Genomic DNA, 20820 nt, shown 5'->3' on the forward strand with positions numbered 1-20820 from the left:
CCCGAGATAACATCCAACAGATGTCACTACCTGCAGTGACTTTTGTTTCTATTTCAGTTTTTTGTTTGTTTGTTTTTAATTTCGCCCAAAGATACACAAGAGCTATCCGCACTAGCCGTCCTTAATTTAGTAGTGTAAGACTAGAGGGAAGGCAGCTAGTCATCACCACCCACCGCCAACTCTTGGGATAGCAACAAATAGTGAGATTGACCGTACATTATAACGCCTCCACGACTGAAAGGGTGAGCATGTTTAGTGTGACGGGGATTCAAACCCGCGACACTCAGACTACGAGTCGAACGCCTTAACCCACCTGGCCATGCCAGACTTTGTTGTTAAATGCCAAGTACACAGTGGGTTATTTGTGGTGTGGTCATAGCGGCTATTGAAAACCGATTTTTAGCGCTTAATCTTCAAACGTACCAGTTAGTCACTGGAAGGAGGGGCTTATTTGGAAGTAAAGGATTAAAATGGAAGTGTTGTTGATAATGAATTCTATTTCAACTTTGAAAGTGCTCTGCTGGATACCAAGACAATATTGGAGACAAGATAACACCGCTGACAACGTTTTGCACAATTACACTACACAATGCTTTGATCTCAGGCTTGTACAAATGAAGACAAGATAACACCGTTTTATACAATTAAACTACACATTGTTCTGATCTCAACCTTGTACATGTACTTGTTATGAAATACTTCAACCAAAAAACAACTGCAAAGTTCTGCAGAGATTTGGATAAACGACAAAAAACTACAGTGATAATTTTTAAAACATTCAACAGTGTACTTGTATATGTTTGTTTGTTATGAATTTTGCGTAAAGCTACACGAGGGATATTTACGCTCGCCTCCCATAATTCAATGGTGAAAGACTAGAGGAAGCAACTAGTCATCACCTTTCACCGCCAACTCTTGGGATTGATGCCACATTTTAACCTCCCCACGGCTGAAAAAGCAAGCACGTTTGGTGGGGATGGGAATTCTAACCCAAGACCCTCAGGTTATCGAGCGCCGCCCTAACTACCGGTAATGCCGGGCCACGTGCATAAGTACAACCTAATATTTTACTGGGGGCCTGACATGACCAAGCGTGTTAAGGCGTTCGACTTATCTGAGGGTCGCAGGTTCGAATCCCGGTCGCATCAAACATGCTAGCCCTCCCATTGTTATTTGCGTAGGAAGATATAGGTTATTGTCCAAGATCTGCCTATCAGGTGCAAACGGAATTAAGGACGTTATGCACATTTATCTAGCTTACTTAATGAGTTAGTTACATATGGTTTGGTTTGTTTTGAGTTTTGCGCGAACTACACGAGGGGTATCTGTGCTAGCCGTCTCTAATTTAGCAGTGTAAGACCAGAGAGAAGGCGGGCCCGGCATGACCAAGCGTGTTAATGCTTTCGAATCGTAATCCGAGAGTCGTGGGTTCGAATCCCGGTCGCCCCAAATATGCTCGCCTTCCCAGCCGTGGGGGCGTTATTATGTGACGATCAATCCCACTATTCGTTGATAAAAGAGTCGCTCAAGAGTTGGCGGTGGGTGGTGATGACTAGCTGCCTTCCCTCTAGTCTTACACTGCTAAATTAGGGACGGCTAGCGAAGATAGCCCTCGAGTAGCTTTGCGCGAAATTAAAAAAAAATATTTTGCTGACAAATGTGGGTCGAACACGTCACGAAGTATAGCGAATTTTGAGCATCTTTGAATTAACTTATAAGCAATTTGTTTTCCAAACAGACAATACTACGAAAATGACGGAAAATACATATAAAATATGATGGGAATATCACAAAATCATATATGAATATCAAGAAAATACCTCTTATTTTATGCAACGCAAAAAACTGTGTTAATTAAATATAGACCACTTCTCAGAAAAACAAAGAATCTGTACAATATAGTTCTGTAGAAACTTAATATTGAGCATAAATTCGTTATACGTTACAAGTGCTAAATATCCTATCAAAACTGAGTAAAATGCATTATCCCTAATGTAGTGTGATGCGTAAAGATTTGGAGACATTACAGTTTTTTGTTTTATGTTCTTAATTAGTACTATAGAACACAGAGAAATCAGTTATGCTGCAAATGTATAAAGTAAAATTCGAAATATATATAAAGTTTGATGATAGGGGGAGCTAATAGCATGTCACTTGCATGGCCCTTTTTACATTTGCTCCCGAACAGTACGCATTTTGCATTGTTTGTTTTATTTCGCGCAATGTTACTCGACAGCTATCTGTGCTAACCGTGCCTAATTTTGAGGTAATGTTCTAGGGTCACCACCCACCAGCTACTCTTTACCAACGAACAGTGAAGCTAACCGTACGTTATAACGCCCTCGCGTTTTAAAGAGAAAGCATGTTCGTTGACGGGACTCTAACCTGGGACCCAAAGCTAGTGAGTCGACTGTCGTAACCACTTGTAAGAACATGTCAATATGGAATATTTTACTTTGAACTTATGCATTAAGAAAATGTTGTCTTTAGCATGTCATGTGTCAGAAATAATAGACTATTGAAATAAAGTAGTTTGCTCTGTCTGTCAAACACTAATGTCATTCCAAAATACTATAATGTGATATGCATCTAACATTGAGCCTAAGAAGCATTTTATTGTGATGGTAGGACAACATTCTGTATATTAAATATTTAATAAAAAATAACCTTTACAGTACCACTAGAGTTTTAGTATCCTTCTGTAGGTTCAAAAAATAGTACAATAACTGAGAAAGAGAGAACGTAGAATTCTTGAACAGCAAGAAATGTATCAGCAAAGTGCATTCAGTAAGTGATCATGATATCTTGAAATTAGCTCGCTGTTACAAATACCTTTTGGTATTTTATCTAAATCAATAAATAATATATAATTATTCATTGCATTATGAGTAGTAATGTCAAATTAATTACAGTGATATTTTGTTTCTAATCTGACTTGCATTTTATCACGAAGTCTGTAATGATTAAAGTATGTATTTGGAGACTTTTGACTGATAATAAATAATTAAGCTGATAAACGCATTTCTAATAAGTACAATTCTTGTTATATAAATTAAACTAAATAAATTGTCTTTATCATCTAAGGGTTTCATAAATATTAATGTTTAAGGTATGTTCTTAAGCCTAATCAGACATCATATCATTAGCTCACTACGTGTTCTCACAGGTTTTTCTTATCATTGAACTAAAATTTTCCATAAAAATAATTTATTAAAATACAACTTCTAAGTTGTTGTTTTTTAATTTTACGCAAAGCTACTCGATGGCTATCTGCGCTAGCCGTCCATAATTTAGCAGTGTAAGCAGTGGAAGGCAGCTAGTCATCACCACCCATCACCAACTCTTGGGCTACTCTTTTACCAACGAATAGTGGTATTGACCGTAACATTATAACGCCCTCACGGCTGAGAGGGCGAGCATGTTTGGTGCGACGGGGATGTTAGACGATACGTACATAACCTAATACGAGTGTTTCTCATTTTAGAATAATCGTGTGTGTGTACTATCAAAAACGATGTCCCAGTTCATCATTTGGTTTTTAAGACTTAAAATCAAGCAATGGTTATCCAAGCGTTTTGTGTTGTATTCAGTCATGAGATTCATTCACTTTGATATTCTATACAAATTAAAAGAAAGTAGATGCAATGGATTCTATCAAATTTCAATTAACCCGTTCAGCTAGTCAATTTCACACGTACGAAACACTTTCTCATATTGAGCTCTATAAATTTCTACATAAGAAGTCCAATAAATAATCGATAATTCCCATTGTTTTACTTTCTGTTTCGTTTGAAAATTTCTTCACTCACAAGCCCCTCAATGGTACAGTGGTATATTTGCAGGTTTGAAACATGGGAAACTTGGTTTCAATACCCGTGGTGGATAAAGCACGAATAGCCCTTTGTGTGACGTGTTCTCCGAGTTGGTGTACTGCAAGTTGCCTTGACCTGTTTTATAACTAACATTAAAGTTTTTGCTGCATAGTTTTAACAGTCGCACGTGTCTCTCATTAAATGCAGATACTGTGGATTAGCGTCGGTATTACCAAAATTTTGATTGCACCAGTTGGTTCTTGTTGCGTTGGCACTAACTGGTTTAATTCCAAGTTGATTGCTACTGTTGTAATGAAGTGATAGAAGAAACAATGATGTGGTGAAGTAGGTTAAAGTAACCATTTGTGATGACGAGAAACCCACTTGAATTGAAAATGTGTCTCAGGACGGCTGGTTTGGGTATTAACACTTTTACTAATAGAGTAGAAAACAACGTTTCGAGCTTCTTAGATCATCTTTAGGTTAACAAAGAGAAGATAACCTGAAGAAGACCTAAGGTCGAAACGTTGTTCTCTACTTTATTAGTAAAAGTGTTCACACTCATACCAGCCGTCCTGAGGTACAAAAGAAACCATCCTTTGTCTATAGTTTTTGAAAACTATTATACTTTGCAGTTTATTGAAAGTGATTTTCCGCTTCGTAGAGTTATTTAATTTCAAAACATTTACAAAGAGAAAAAAATATTTGAAGCAATATCCTGCACTTTTCATCTTTAGAATGTTTTATGTTAAGATATAAGACTACTTTTGTCTTTATCCAGTTACCAAGCCTTTTTTTTTTAATTAACCACTTCCTATAAAGTTAAATAAAGTCGATTATATGCAATTTTACTTTTATATCTTTGAGATTCTTCACATGTCTGAGATATAAGCTTTTTATGTCAAGCAATAAAATGGTTTACGACGGATCTCGGTTCGAGTTTGAAAGAATGCTATGCAATTGGCGAATATAAACCACAGTACTGTCAACTGACTTGCTAGTTCCTTGTCTTCTTGTCATTTCTACAGCTGATGTCTCACATGACGAGCTCTAATCATAACGTGCCTGCGAAGTTGTCAGCTGTGTTTAATGTGTCGTGTTACTGTAAGAGTCCGTATTTACTTGGAGAATGACATTACTGACTACAAACGTCTCACCCGTGTGCGCGCCTGTGTATGTGTTTTACACATCATGCTGCGAATGGATATTGACTTTGCAAATTAAGAAACCATGCTCTCACTCAGGAGCTGAAATTGGAATCAGTTTAGGATAACATTCTATATCTTCCTACTTAAAGGAAAAAAACAACAAAAACCAACGAATATTGTTTCGCTTATTTTCACCACATCTAATTTAATCGAGGAAAAATTACTGGAATATCTAACTGTCAATGGATTAACATTTTGTAAAAACAGTGAAATACTTTTTGTCCATTTGAGCTTCTAATTTCAGAAACAATTAAGTTAGGTATCTTTAATCATTTTGGAAGTAGTACATACCAACTTGATTTAAAGTTTAAAGTGAGCCGTCAGCGCAATAATTTATTTATGAAATTTCAAATATTGAATAACTTGCTTTATATCCATTTTTATTCATTTTTAAATATTTAAGAATAATAAATGTAAAAGTTTTTTTCAGTATGAAATCTCTAATGTTTGTATCGTTTCTAATTTATACAACTATATTTCATAGACATGTAAAATTATGTCTGTTTGGACGATTGTTTAGGTCTTAATGGCGCAAAATATCCGTGAGCCTCATTTAGATATATATGGATTGGTGTTAGGTGGATTCAATCCCGTGACCCTCACATCGAGTGCTTTAACCACCTGGCCGTGCAGTGTCCCGGTATTCAGTGAAGGTGTAACAATACTGAAACAGCTAGAGTTCTAAGCCGATAAAATACTGAACGTTAATAGAGAGTAACTAAAAGTTCATAAAGAAAAGTAAAGACTTTCAACCGACTGTTTTCATTGGAAGAGAAATTTGATTTGCTAAACTAGATCTACCTCAAGATGTTCGAAAGTTCTTCTAAGGAAGAACAAAATGATTTTTTGTCACTAAATTTTAAACGTTTATGGAATAAAACTGACTGAAAACATCCTGTTCTCATCGTACTTCTCAAGCATTTCTTCAAATGCAATCATGTTCGAAGTTTCTAACAGTGATAAGCTATATTAGATACAAATGAACTCCGAGAATATAATTACAAATTATAAGCTCTGTTTCTGGTGTGTTATCTATAAATACATTTTGTTGAAACTGTAAAAATACTTCAGAAAGATGCAAGGGAAGTTTGAGAAGTGGAGCATCTTTTCTTTGAATGTGAATCTACGAAACCGTTCTTTAATGAATATGTACTGAAACAAGTATAAATCATACTATAACTCAGTTTCCTGTTCAAGCGCTTCTACTGTTAGAATCAAATGTTAATTTTCGATTGAAACATATTTCACCTCCTGTTTTAAATATTTAAATGTATCGAATCAATGACACGAGCCCTAGGTACAAACTAAAGATTATACAACTTTCTGAACAAAGACTCTAGAGAGAACCAAAACACTTCAAAACAATATACTTAGCAACAGATGAATGAAAGTTAGAGAAAAGGAAATGTTCCGAATTCGAAATATATAACCAAAACTGAGCAACCTGAAAACACCACCACTACATCTCAATCTGTGACAAGTATATTTTCACTCAAGAAGTAAAATTTTGGGAGCGTTTTAAGTTATTAACGGAGAAAATTTAACACATTAATTATGGTATGACTGTATGAAACTTCTGTCTGATTCTACGGCGTCGACTTTGATAAGTTGATCTGAGAACCACGTCACTGATGCTGGCAAGACTTTTAGACTTTTTCCACGCGCGTTTGGAGAGATTTGGTATTTCTAACGATCATTATTGAAACAATTTCTAAAAGTTTTATGTGATATATCATGGGGAAATAAATTTGAAACTAGTCCAAAACAAACTCCAAAATAACACAAAATGGGTTTGTTTGTTTGTAATTAGGCACAAAGCTACACAATAGGCTATCTGTGCTCTGTGTATCGAAACTTGGTTTTTCGCACATACAGCTGGGCCACTGGGTAGCCACAGAATGGGACAGAAATCAGTTTTCAAAGCATGAGATGTCAAATGTATTTCTTGACAGGTTAATAACAATTATAAGAATGTTTGCTGCTGTTGGAACTGTTTCTTATGTCATTTATTATAAACAGTCTGATGGTTGTATTTTCATATTATTACTACTTGTCACTGCATATACCACAGCAACAAGTTTCTACAAAGAACTGCGAGGACAATCCTATCCAGACTATACTTCCTGACAGACTTTCCATAAACCTTCCATAAAAGTTTACTGAAGTTTTATCAGTACAAATACATGAATGAATTTTAATTCTATGACTTCACTTTCCTTAACTATCTTTCGATGAGACTTTGTTTACTTAAAATCACTGTTTATTATCTTGTTAATGGTACCCTGTGATATGTTGAGCTCAAGCCTTTTGGGTCAGAAGATACTCTTTCGTAACAATAGCATAATATTTTCGAATGGATAGGCTTAGTGTATGATGGAGAACACATGAAGCTCTCTTGTTTTAAATATTGTATAGTTTAGTTGTACTTTGATTAAAAACATTAGAATACATTTCTTCTTAAATAACTGAGACATATTTTTTCAGTCATTTATCTAATTGCGATTTCGCTGTGAACCAAACATATAAATACTAAATGTGTTGTCAGTGGTTTAATTTCATATTTACGATGTCATGCCGATGCATTAACATACAAGTCTTAAGCACAAAATGCATCAAGCCCTCACATATTTATAGAGATAGTGCAATATCTCTGTTAATTTTAACATGTGAAGGTAAAAAAAAAAAAAAATTCAATTGCACCTTCTTCTCTTCAGTGATTTTTAAACAATTCCATACAACTAGACCAAAACAACCAACCAACAACAGTCACGCATAGAGGACAGCGATGAAACTAGTATAAAAATAAAGTACGAAAGTTATCTGCGATTGAGGGGTGCACACAAGTGTGGGGATACACCATCTATCAAATTTAATCTTTCTTTTCACAAGCGTTGCATGTAAACGGTAATTACAACTGAAAAAAGGAGAAATTAACATTGGTTTTCAAACCTGTTGCTGTTCACAATCTGAAACCTCTAGTTGTTCTTAAGGAAGAGGAAAGTGAGAAATAGTAAGTTAAATAAAAGTAATTATTACGTTAAATTGATCAATAGAGTTTACTTGTGTTTGTTTTGCAGTTAAACAATAACTTCACAATTAGCTATCTGCCTATCGCAGGTACTGAAGCCCATTTTTTATTATTACAAGCTCTTAGGACCTAGTACTCCGCTTCCACACCACCTAGTGGTGACAAGTAAGAAAATATCTCCAGACGTTTTCATTACAAGTTCCTTACAGTGTATTGATCAAACAATTAAATAAGGTATTTGCCCTTCAAATACCACACTGATTCTTCCTCATGGACAATGTATTATTAAAGTGTGCGCTTGGTTACACAAAGGACCTTAAACAACCGTACAAGCTATCTATAACTCAAATGTGTTTATCATCCATTCTACGTAACGCATAATAAACGTCAAAGTGTTCGCTTAATTTTGGAATTTGGAGAATTTTGTAAATATACATACATACACACGCATCCACTCGTTAATCATTTTAAGTTTAACAACAATAATGTTTTATTTCAAGACACTATTTCGAAATACATTTTAACTTTTTAACTTATTGTCAATGTAAATTGTATTAGGCGCCAGGCTTAACGTCTACGTATTCAGAATAATTGGTTTGTTCTTTTTTTCATTTCACACAAAGCTACACCATGCCTATCTGCGCTAGCCTTCCATAATTTATCAGTGTAAGACCAGAGGAAAAGCAGCTAGTCATCATCGCCCACCGCTAACTCCTGGGCTAATCCTTTTACCAAAGAATAATGGGATTGAACGTCACATTATAACGCCCCCACGGCTGAAAGGGGGATCTTATTTAATATGACGGGGATTCGAACCCGATTACAAGTCGAGTGCCTTAACTACCTGGCCATGCCGGGCCTGTTGAGTATGAAAACTATAATTGTTGGTTAAAACATTGGTAGAAGTCTTCAAATATCCTATTGTTTAGTGTTTCGTTCTCACAAAATTCGTCATAGATCTATATATTAATAAAGCGTATAATTGACACCTGAAAACAATAGTTAATCAACGATTCAGTTCACATTAAATGCCAAAGTGTTTGTGAGTGTATATACATACAGACATTTTTTTCTTTTTTTGCAAAGCAAACAAAGGTAACAAATGTTGTTTTCCTACAGTAATAACGATTTTTAACCTTATTTTAAGGACTGAATTTTGCCTCAACCAATTCATTTCTTACTAGGACAGGATGAAGTCAGTATGTTTATCGAAATCCGTCTTGGACTTTTTCTTGGACTTTTTTTTTCAAAGCTAAGTTTCTGAATAGTATTCAAGTATAAAATATAGTTTGGAACACTAAACTTTATACCTAACATCATAAGCACCTTAAATAACAAAAACTACGATATTAAAGTGATATTTAAAAAAACACACGAATATCTTCACCTAAGGTTTTGATATATTGTATACCTCTAAGCCTTACTGTTGATTCTACATTAGATTTACGCCAATTGGAACAAAGTCAATGAAATACGTTTTTCGTTTTTTGAAAGGGGGGATAATAGTTTTCTGATGTGTTTTTTTAATAGTTTTTAAGTTGTACAGGACAAGTTTTTATCAGATTTTTTGTCTGAAGCAAAAACATTTTTCATCAGATGATTAGTGTTTTTTATAAACAAAGCAACTTGTTTCGATATTTTGTGGACAAAGAAAAACACTGCAGAACGCCACCTTTGAAATCACGTGATTTGTCATCTAACTTTGTCCATTAAATGATAAATTACTTTTCCGAAACGTTCCAAATATTGCTCTTAGATGTTTCTTTCCATAAGCAATATTGTACAAGATACTAAGAAACAAAGGGAATATCGAGGCCTAGCTCTTTTTGAAATGAAAATAATACAACATATTTGCACTGTTATCCTTAAAAAAATCTGTATTTGTCAGAAGAATGTAATAGTTACCAGAATCCCGAAAGCATTTCCTTAAGTAAGATCTTAATTCAAGAGTATTTATACGAAGTTTCGCTTCTAAGGCTTTTATCTGAAACGTCAGAAGTAAAGAAAAAAAGCATTGTGTTAAAATATGAGGTTTTAATTATATAGTTTAATAAGAAAGCAGTGACTTCTATAAAAACGTCTTCATATTAAGTTTACCGATAGGAGGCAGTGCGGAAACAGCAGTAAAGTTTGTATTTCTACGCATACACCTCGCATGAATAACTTATACGCGAAGAATGAAACACTATGGCACTTCCGACTTAAGATTAAGTGTTATGTTCACGAACTGTAAGAAAACGGTGAATTTTTGAGTTATTTAAATGTTAAGTCAACTATTTCTTTGATACTTTCCTTTTACACTGGGTGATATTTCATTTTATTTATTCATAATGTTAACATGATTTACGTTAGTGTCATATATAAATGTATTGTCAGTAGAATATGAGTATGCAGAGAATAAAATATTTATGACAAATTAAGTACTTCTTATTAAAACTAAGCTAAATAAGTCAGATATTTAAAGTAACTGTGCATTAATAAAACTGACAATTACACTGTTAAGTAAACTTTGGACTACTCAGTATTATAAACCAAGAAAACTAAAACTGAAAATGATTAAAAATATATTGAATAACCAGTTGCTACTAACAATAGTTCTTCTCGTAATCCTCTTAGATATTGTTAAATATTTAAAGCTGTCATAAATGCTATACGGAATATTACCAAAGATGATAAATAAAGCATAATGTTGCTTACAATACATTCTAGGGGAAAATCTAAATGTTTACCAACACACTTATATTAGTCTGAATATCTACCGGAAATTAACATCTCAGTTACCACCTCGGGAATTTTAAGATAAAAACAAAAACAGCACGTGTACAGAACAGAGGAACCAAACAGAATACAGAAATGGTGAAGGGCACGTTAGTGTAACTGTGGAACTAGGACTCGCGTACCTTGGGGTATACACTGTCTAGAAATGTTAATATGCACCTACAAACTTTACATGTTAAAGTAAATGAAAGTTAAAAATAAAAGAAGATATGGGTTTTCAAACTGTCAAGGTACTGCTTTTAAAGTTTATCGGTGACTATCGCATGAATATTTTTTTAGGTACACTCATACAATTATGAATTCATTTTAAGAGCACATTTTATGGTTCTAAGTTTATTTGTCATTGAACAACAACATTTACAAAAATAGCCGAAGACAGGATGATGTGCACTTTACCGTCTATATAGTCCTCTATTTTTAGCTTGTTTCTTTGCAATTCTAGCTTCATTTCATAAGTAAGGGCTGTAAATAAAAATTAAGACTGATATATATGTCCACGCTAATGTGTGGATCCCATACGTAGCGTCTTTAAATTGTAGTTTCATAATTTGCCTTTATGTACTGAATGTTTTGCTCTTCGTTGCTCTAGATAGTTATATGGATGTTTCTGAAGAAACAAAAACATACACAGTTTTGTGAAATTTAAAACATTTTGAACATTATTAAAGGCCAACTGTAAAGAGTCAGCGTTGTAAGATATGTAAAAAAATAATAAATAAATACACTCGTGGACTTGCACGTGATCAGTTGATCTCGATGCTTTAATTAGGCAGTGGAACATCGTTTTGAACACAAACCGAATCCTGCTGATGGCAGCGTTTATTTTGAAAGTATGTTACAGCAATTGTTGTCATTTTATAAACTTTACAAGAGCCACTTGATCCAAGATGTGGAACGAAGGATGATATTTTAGCACCTTTATGCATTTGGTTCACAGTTGAAGAAATGTGTCTTAATAGAGTAATCGTGGAACAGTATCAAGCTGAATAACCCATTTCGAAGACAAAGAAAGTCATTTCCTAGCGGGTTTAGAGAAACATCGAACTACAGAAACATATTCAAAATCACTCCAGAGTGAAGTAAAGACAACATTTACGAACTAAAATCCAGATGAGGTTAGAAATATATTGTTCTAGGATCGTTATTAAAAAATAAAGATTTGATTGAATTCGACAATGAGGCTGGAGATATGTCCTAGATTCGATTTGAGGTCGACAAATGTTTCCAAGTTTTCGTCATACCTCGAAATAAACGGTTGTTTTAATGAAAAAGGTGACTGAATAAGTCATGGTAACCCCATTTGAGCACCTACTTGTCAAACCCTCCCGTACGATTACAGAGTGTATTTGTATCTCTAGTCAGCTTAAACGTAATCTTTGAAACTGGCATTCACATAGAGTGGAGGATCTGTGGAAAGTTTATCAAGATGGACGATTCTAGTTTGCCCTAAGCAACTGCTTGTTACAATGGAAATTGAAATGCCGAGCAACAGTGAGTAATAATAGCTATCAATTGAGCATGTCAACAATGAAAGCTATACTTCCAAAGGAACCTGCAATATTGTTTTTACAAAAGCCCCACTCCGTTTGGTAACACTTAAGTTCATACATTTTTTTAATGAATCGTTATATATATAAGAATCTTTGACAATAAATATTAAGCCCAAAATCATTTGTATATATTAAAATAGAATATGAAATTCAGCTTTTTCTGTGGAAAATAAACTTAACTAAATATTTTTTTTCAAAATTACTTCGATGTTTTCCATTAGAAAATAAATAGTGATAAAAATTTATACAGATACATTTTAAAACATATTCTAACATAGATGTAAATATGGAAAAGGGAAATTACTTATTTATTTTTAACATTTCATAAGCAGTTATTGAATAATTTCGAAGTTAAACCTAAAGCGAGTTCCAGCAGTAATGTAAAACATAAAGAACTGGTTACATTTTTAAATATCATAATACTTATGTAAGTTATAAAAAATATTTTGAGTAAATGTCTGAAGGCATGTTTATCTTTGTTTTTGATTTTATCTCAACAAGTCACCAGTCACGTTATTCTTAATGTAGATAACTGATCAGAGAGTTTTTAACTCGTTTCTTGTTTTGTTCAAAATTCTGTATTAATAAAAATTACTGAAATGCATTCCCACCAGTTTCCGGAAAGATTTACTGATGCGTGAATGAACAAATAAACTGAAATAACTACAAAATTAGTGTACAAATTTCTCTTTTTTTTCAGTTATCGATAACAAGGAACAAACAGACGTATTACCTGCTTTTGCGGAACCTATACCAAATGTTACAGTTGCTCTGGGCAGAGAAGCTCATGTTCCATGTGTGGTTAATAACCTGGAAACATACAGGGTAAGTAAGAAAAGTAAAACGTGCTTTGGTCACCAGTTAAGCCTCTTGTGGTTACGTAAAAGGTTATTTGTCTGTTAAAAGAATTAAATAAGAAAAATTGGTTAAAACACAGTAAAAGTTTTAGATTACATTATGAGAGGCAAGGAAACTTCATGTGGTATGAATTCAAACTAGGCTTTATTTGATAAATCAACAATGTTTCTTTATTATTTAGGATTCCTTTGGGAGACGAATGAAACACACGTTTTGAACAAAAGCTGCCCTTTATCAAACGATGCCCATTATAAACTCAAGTCAATTCAAAGTTCTTTTGTTATTATACAAAACAAAATATCGATGTCCTTACTAACTTATAAGAGATGTACAACAGTTATGAAAAAAGAAAGTTAGATTATGACTTTGTTTCAGAATACGTATAAACTTGTTTAACTATATGTGCTATGAATAATGCTTAATTTTAGATAACTTGAGAAGAAAAACTTACGGAATCTGTAAAATAAATACCTTACTAAATGTAACGTTTTCGATGCTGTTTTATAATAACCCCTACGTAAAAATTAAATATTAAATTCCTTTTATAATTTGTTTGGGTTAAGCACAAAGTTACACAATGGGCTATCTTGTGCTCTGTCCACCACGAGTATCGAAACCCGGTTTCTAGCAGATGTGAGTCCTCAGACATTAGGAAGGCTCCTTTTATAATATGTATATGAAATACTTGTACAATGTAAAGTAACAAGTTTAAATTAATGGTTAAACGATATGAAGAAATAAGGGTATGCTGTGATAAACTTTGCATTTTACTTTTGCCGTTTTCTTTTTGTGACGTGGTTCAAGTAAAAGTGATACATTGTATAGATCCTGGTATCTATTAATATAGATTAGACGATTCCCATCAATTGTAAAATCTAAATAGTAAAAACTTACCTTTCTTTTGGACATTTTACTATTTTAAGAATCAATGGGCATTCTCTTTGTCTACACACTTACTCATGGCTTAGAAAACAATATATTTTTATAATAATAACATTAATGTATACTGTTACGTATTACTATTTATTTCAGAAGAATTTTCGATTTATTATGTCACGTGTGTCAACATATTTCAAATAAATAAAAATTTTAATTTAAAATTTAATTAACTGTTAATATAGTATCAAATTAATGTAATTGCCAACAACATTGATACACACAATATTTTTAAACAAAAATTAATATAATTTATTATAACGGATATTACTAAAGGTTATTACAAATGATGGTTTATATACAAGAGTTTTACAAATTTACAAACAGTACTGAGTCCTATATCCGGTCTAGAGCTGAATGTTTTATCGACGATTCGAGTCCACGACGAGCAAATTACTTTTGTGTTGATACACATTTAGACTTTACTTGATAGCGATGCTAGCTAACTGTATTTTTGTTTGGCCACATACCATTACAAGCTGACTTTTCTCGGGGAATATATTTAATGTCCTAGTGAAAATAATAACATCGAAGTAATTCACTGAAGTTAAGTAGTTTGTAATGTTCGAAATCTATAAACGTTCCTGGTCAAATTCTGTAGTTTTCCGATTAACAGGCGTTAATGGCAGTTATAGCTTCCGAAGCCTATCGCACATTGACTGCAGCTGACCAATAATATTTTTCTACTGTCTCTTGCCGCGTCGAGGAGACGTTCTCGAAAGTTCACTTGGAAACAATACTGTCAATCACTGTTGTTACAACCACACCTAGTACATTGTTGATTCTTACGCTTGAGAATCTTCTATAAATTTCGAGAGCAGGCAGAACATGCGCAATACATAATCAAGAATATACGTCACAAGCAAAAAAGAAAACTATACAGGAACAAGCGAAGGTATTAAAATAAAAGTATAACGGTAAATCCGTTACAATACAAATATAATATAATGTTTAAAATATAATACAAACTCAATAATGAGCTTTTTTGTTTGCGCAGATATTTCAAAGACAAAGTAGACTTTTCTTGACATTATGGCTTGTCAGTATATTTGGCATGAATGCAGTTAAGGGTTAGCTTGTGCTAGGAAGTTTTTGTTATCAGTAATTCAAACCGTATCATTATCTAGCACAGCTGTATAAAATTTTAATTGTGTATTGAATTTTATTACGTCTATTATGTCGTTAAAGACCAGAAAAGTATCACAAACTATTAGTATTTTTCTCAGGCTTAAAATTTAATTCCACACAATAAAAATATGAACTTAAAATTAATATAAGATATTGTTAAAGTAATTAGAGCCATAATTTGTAAGTCTAAAGTTAGCAACAAATAGACAAAATTATGATAATATAAATAAACAATAATAAATTACAATGGTGAATTCAGAAGCCCTCCCCCAAAAAAACTTTCTACTTCGTGGTTTGTTTGTTTTTTGAATTTCGTGCAAAGCTACTCGAGAGCTATCTGCGCTAACCTTCCCTAATTTATCAGTGTAAGACTAGAGGGAAGGCAGCTAGTCATCACCACCCACCGCCAACTCTTGGAATACTCTTTCACCAACGAATAGTGAGATTGATCGTCACATTTTAACGCCCCCATGGCTGAAAGGATGAACATGTTTGGTGCGACGGGGATGCAAACCCGCGACCTTCAGATTACGAGTCGCACGCATTAACCCACCTGGCCATACCGAGCCCTACTTCTGGGAAAAATAAATAACGAAAATTAATGTTCGAAATAAGAAGAAGAAGACTTGATTTTGAAATTTAATTTATTGGAAAATTAATCAGGGTCTCAATTAACATTACCAGCAAAATTGACAATAATTGTTTTAGTATAACAGTCATTGATTTCAAGTACAAATTTAAATAAAGGTTTTTACGTTTGATATCATCAACGAACATAATGGTTCGTAATAGGGTTCGCCCAGGAAACTTCACAAAAATTATAATATAACGCACAAGGAAAATCAAACTTGTTCAAGCAACAATCAAATTTTCTCAACCCAAACGAGCCGTTTTGCATATATATTTTCTCTACAAATGGGTTTTCTCGTCATCACTGATCACTGATCAAGACCTCTTGTTTCAATTGCAAAAGCTAATAAAATATTGATAATGTGACGGATTTAATATTATATATTTATTTTAATATCAATGCTTGTTTCAGCTAAATATATATATTTAGAAATGCATGTACCTTATACTGTAAAATCTGTATTACGAAATTCTGCCTGTTTACTAAAATTGTAGAAGATTCTTGAATGCAAGAATCAAAAATATATGTTGTACGAAAGCCTTAGCGAATCGCAAGTATTGTTGTTTTAGCTGAAATTCCTATAATTTCGCCTGACGCTACCAATGCAACGCGCGGAGAGACTGTATATATTATTGGTTTGCCATAGTTGGTATAGTATAAACCTCGGAAGCCATAACTTTAATTAAGGCTTATTAGTCGAGAACGCTTATGGAATTCGAACATCACAAGCCGTTTTACTTCAGACATTAGTATTTTTACGAAGACATTATATAATTTCAGCTCTAAAAATCCCAAGTGTGAGTAACGAAGAACTAGCTAGCTCCCGTTTAGTGAGTTGTACTGATATTAACTGGAAATTAATTCACACACCGTGAACCCTTGATAAGATACCAAGGAAGGTTTGTATAAGATTAAAGACTCAATATTGTTTGTTAGTTTGTAAACATTTTGTACAAAAATAATTATTTGTAACAACCGTTATTATGAAATGTATTATTGTTGTTTATTAAAATATATTTGTTTTAAGAAAGAAAAATGTGTGTATCAATCTTGTTGGTAGATATAATAAGTTTGATACATGTAAACATTTAATTAACTTGTCAATTACAATTATTATTTAATTCAGTTTAAGTCTACTTCAGATCGTAATATGGCACATGATAAATTGGAAGCTTGTCCGACATAAATCGTAATACTAACAATAACAGTAAAAACGTCGATATTTCTGATTGTCAGACGATATTCAAAATTCATCTACTTGATCTTAATAACATTGCTATTATTGTTATCGTTTCACAAGCAAACAGAGAAAACAGCTATGAATATTTTACTCAAACCAAAATAAATCTACTGACAAATTACCAAGCATTTTATAGAACTATTTTTGTGATAATTTTATCAGTTTTTGTTTCGTCGATACTGGCCACGTTTCTCTTCGAAGTTATTCAAGCACCAAATTCTACAGCAAAACGACTAGAAATACTGCACCAAAATATGTGCACAGCTAATAAACAAATTCACGCGAAGATTGCAGAGCTATTTTTCTTGAAAGTCGAGATTTTTGCCATCTAAAATTTTCTGTATTCTTCTTCCATACGAACGTAAGCTCTTGGAAATCACTCAAGTTATTTAAACACCATTATACTAATCGAAAACGCATCGTTTCATTAAAGTAAACAATGTGTATATGTATCACAGTCTATAACCTTATTACAATTTATTATAATTTCACAAGCTGCTATAAGAACAAATATAACAACAAGGGAAATATGGGTGGTAGGTTAACCTGTTGACTGCCAAATATTTCAGCTACTACGGCAGCTCCTATGCTTCTTCATTTTGTAACTTTTTTCGTGACGCCATTTTGGATCGAAAGTAAAACACTTTGTAAGTAGGTCAAATGCATGTATGGTGCTGACATCTAGCGTTGAAGTTAGGTATTATTGAGAACGAAGTAACTCGTCCGTGGCACTGTGTTACCGATCGGCTTGGACGAGTTATCTCGTGAACGGCACTGCACAGGTTAAAAGGTTTAACTGTAGATCATAAAAAATAAATATTTTCAAGTTCATTTACAAAGTTATTGTTCCAAAAGTTTTTGTTCTAACGACAGAAAAAAATTTACAGGCAGCCTGGATTCGCGTGGAGACAAAAGCCATACTTACCATTCATCAACACGTTATCACGAGAAACTACAGAATAAGTCTCAGTCATAGCGATAACAGAAACTTCATCCTCCAAATCAAAGAGGTCAAAGAATCAGATCGTGGAGGTTACATGTGTCAGATAAACACAGTTCCCATGATGAGTCAAGTGGGATACCTAGATGTGCTAGGTAAGTATACTTGTAGTCAGTCATACGTGGTACTTAAATTTATTACACTGATGTGTACTGGTAGATCATGTGCATTACTTAATGTTTTAAAACTTACTCTGCCTAAAGCTTTTTCCATGTAGTAGAGCTAATTGAATAATAGTTGACTGAAACCTCTGATATACTTTTCTCTTCAGCTTGCACAGCTGTTTTGATAATTTCTCGTATTTCCAAATGTAACAGTACTGAAGATCTGTTTATTTGTTATCCGGTTTACTTTGGAATCTCAGATTTGCTGATAATTCTTATATATCACGTATAGATGTGACCAGCAGAAACCGGTAAGGCCTGACAGGTAAGGCTGAGTCAACAAATACTACTAGTCATCAGCATGATGCAGTAATTAAAGAAGAACCACATGGACTAAACAAATGTTTGAAGTAGTTATAATGATATAAAACTACATATCATGGGAAATTAAAATCTATTAGACATCGAGTTGATGAAATTGATTATTTAACCATGAACTTGAATTATATTTACTATTTTGATATTCAGGGTTGAGATAAGGCACATATCTAGTCGTGATTGAAGTCGTGTGAACCAAGGAAATAAGAGATACACCAGGAAAATAGGGTTAGAGTTTTTGGAAGATGTGTAAGATACATTCATGTGCTGATGAATTTCTTCAGACAATGTTTTTATGCTTTTTTATTAGTACTATAAGAACTTCACGATATTAAACTATGCTAAGTTGTTGTTGAAACTGAATTGTTTTGAAATTTGCACAAAGCTACTCGAGGGCTATCTGTGCTAGCCGTCCCTAATTTAGCAGTGTAAGACTAGAGGGAAGGCAGCTAGTCATCACCACCCACCGCCAACTCTTGGGCTACTCTTTTACCAACGAATAGTAGGATTGACCGTCACATTATAACGCCCCCACAGCTGAAAGGGCGAGCATGTTTGGCGCGACGGGGATGCGAACCCGCGACCCTCGGATTACGAGTCGCACGCCTTAACACGCTTAGCTATGCCGGGCCTATTGAAACTGAAATGTTTTGGAATATTTGTTTGTTTGTTTGTTTTTATTTCGCGCAAAGCTACTCGAGAGCTATCTGCGCTTGTCGTTCCTAATTTTCAATGTAAGACTAAAAGGAAGGCAACTAGTCATGCTCGTCCTTTCACCCGTGGGGACGTTATAATGTTTCGATTACTTCCACTATTCGTTGGTAAATGAGTAGCGCAAGAGTTGGCGGTGATTGATGATGACTAGCTGCCTTCCCTCTAGTCTTACACTGCTAAATTAGGGATGGCTAGCGCAGATAGCCCTCGTGTAGGTTTGCGCAAAAATTCAAAACAAACAAACAATTCTCTACACTAAAGTTGGAGTAAAGTATTTCCATAGATACTAAAGATAGAAACACTTCTAAAGGCTTAATTTAGTTATTTTTTTGAAATGAGAAACTACAAGTGCATTTTTATTTTAGCATGAGAATAAATACCGTGTTTCTCCGATAATAAGACCTACCCATAAAATAAGACCTAGTGTGATTTTTGGGGATAGTTTTAATATAAGCCCTACCCTTAAAATAAGCCCTAGTTAAGAGTGGCAGGAAGAGGAAAGAAATAAAAAAATTAATTTATTAATTAGTTTAATAGTTAGTTAATTAGTTTGTTTAAGTATTAATCAGTTAGTTTAATAGTTTAATGCTCATGCTCAACATGAGAGAGTTGGTGAGAAAATTCTACAAGAAATTGAGTTAAGTGAAAACTCAGCAGGAATTTTAAAAACAGATGATTTGCAAGACATTCCAGAGGATGATGATATGATTGTTTTTGAATAAATTCCTGTTAATGAGTTTCTGAATGTTTTTCGTAATTTCTATTTATTTAGAGGTCTTATAATTTTTACTTTGTAACTTCATTTTTTAATATATCAAAATAAGACATCCCCCGAAAATAAGCCCTAGTGTCATATTTTGGAGTGAAAATTAATATAAGCCCTGTCTTATTTTCGGAGAAACACGGTATTATTGAACAAGAACTTTGTACTTCATGAACTTCGTAATGGAACTCCGAAAACGATCCCTTTGAGTCATTCATTACGTGCATTCTAATCAAATCAACTTAGACTTGAAAACGTAAACACGTGGTTTTACTAAGTAAAAATATTCTAATTTAACCCAAGAGTTTTCTTAACTTCTTTGTCTTTCTTCAGCAGATAAGATTAAACTTCTTTGATTTCAAAGATAACAAAAAAATCTAATTTAGGTAAATTTCTATGGCAATTACGAACACATTTTATGAGCGATATTTGATCAAACTAGATAAACACACTGTGAGATTGAACAAATATAGGTTTAGATTTCCCAAGAAATATTATTTCACACAAATAAAACCAAATATTAATTTTAATTGAATATTTCACAAGAAATATTATTTCACACAAATGAAACCAAATATTAATTTTAATTGAATACTTTACTCTTAAAGAAAATTATACAAAAATCAAATCAACAGTGTCACTAAATTTAGTCAGACTTGAAGAGAGAAAAAGTTTTTATTGGTTGTATTTGT

The 20820-nt window shown here is 33.5% G+C and overlaps 1 protein-coding gene across 1 annotated transcript in view; it reads left to right on the forward strand.

The window, feature by feature from the left end:
* LOC143237293 (lachesin-like) overlaps nt 1-20820 on the forward strand; it is a 102369-nt gene that overhangs the window by 66269 nt on the left and 15280 nt on the right. Inside the window, exons 2-3 of the mRNA XM_076476372.1 lie at nt 13077-13201; nt 18057-18264. Coding sequence (XP_076332487.1) covers nt 13077-13201; nt 18057-18264 — 333 coding nt within the window. The remainder of the gene's footprint in view (nt 1-13076; nt 13202-18056; nt 18265-20820) is intronic.

Source organism: Tachypleus tridentatus, chromosome 13 (genome assembly GCF_004210375.1).
Source record: "Tachypleus tridentatus isolate NWPU-2018 chromosome 13, ASM421037v1, whole genome shotgun sequence".
Taxonomy (NCBI): domain Eukaryota; kingdom Metazoa; phylum Arthropoda; class Merostomata; order Xiphosura; family Limulidae; genus Tachypleus; species Tachypleus tridentatus.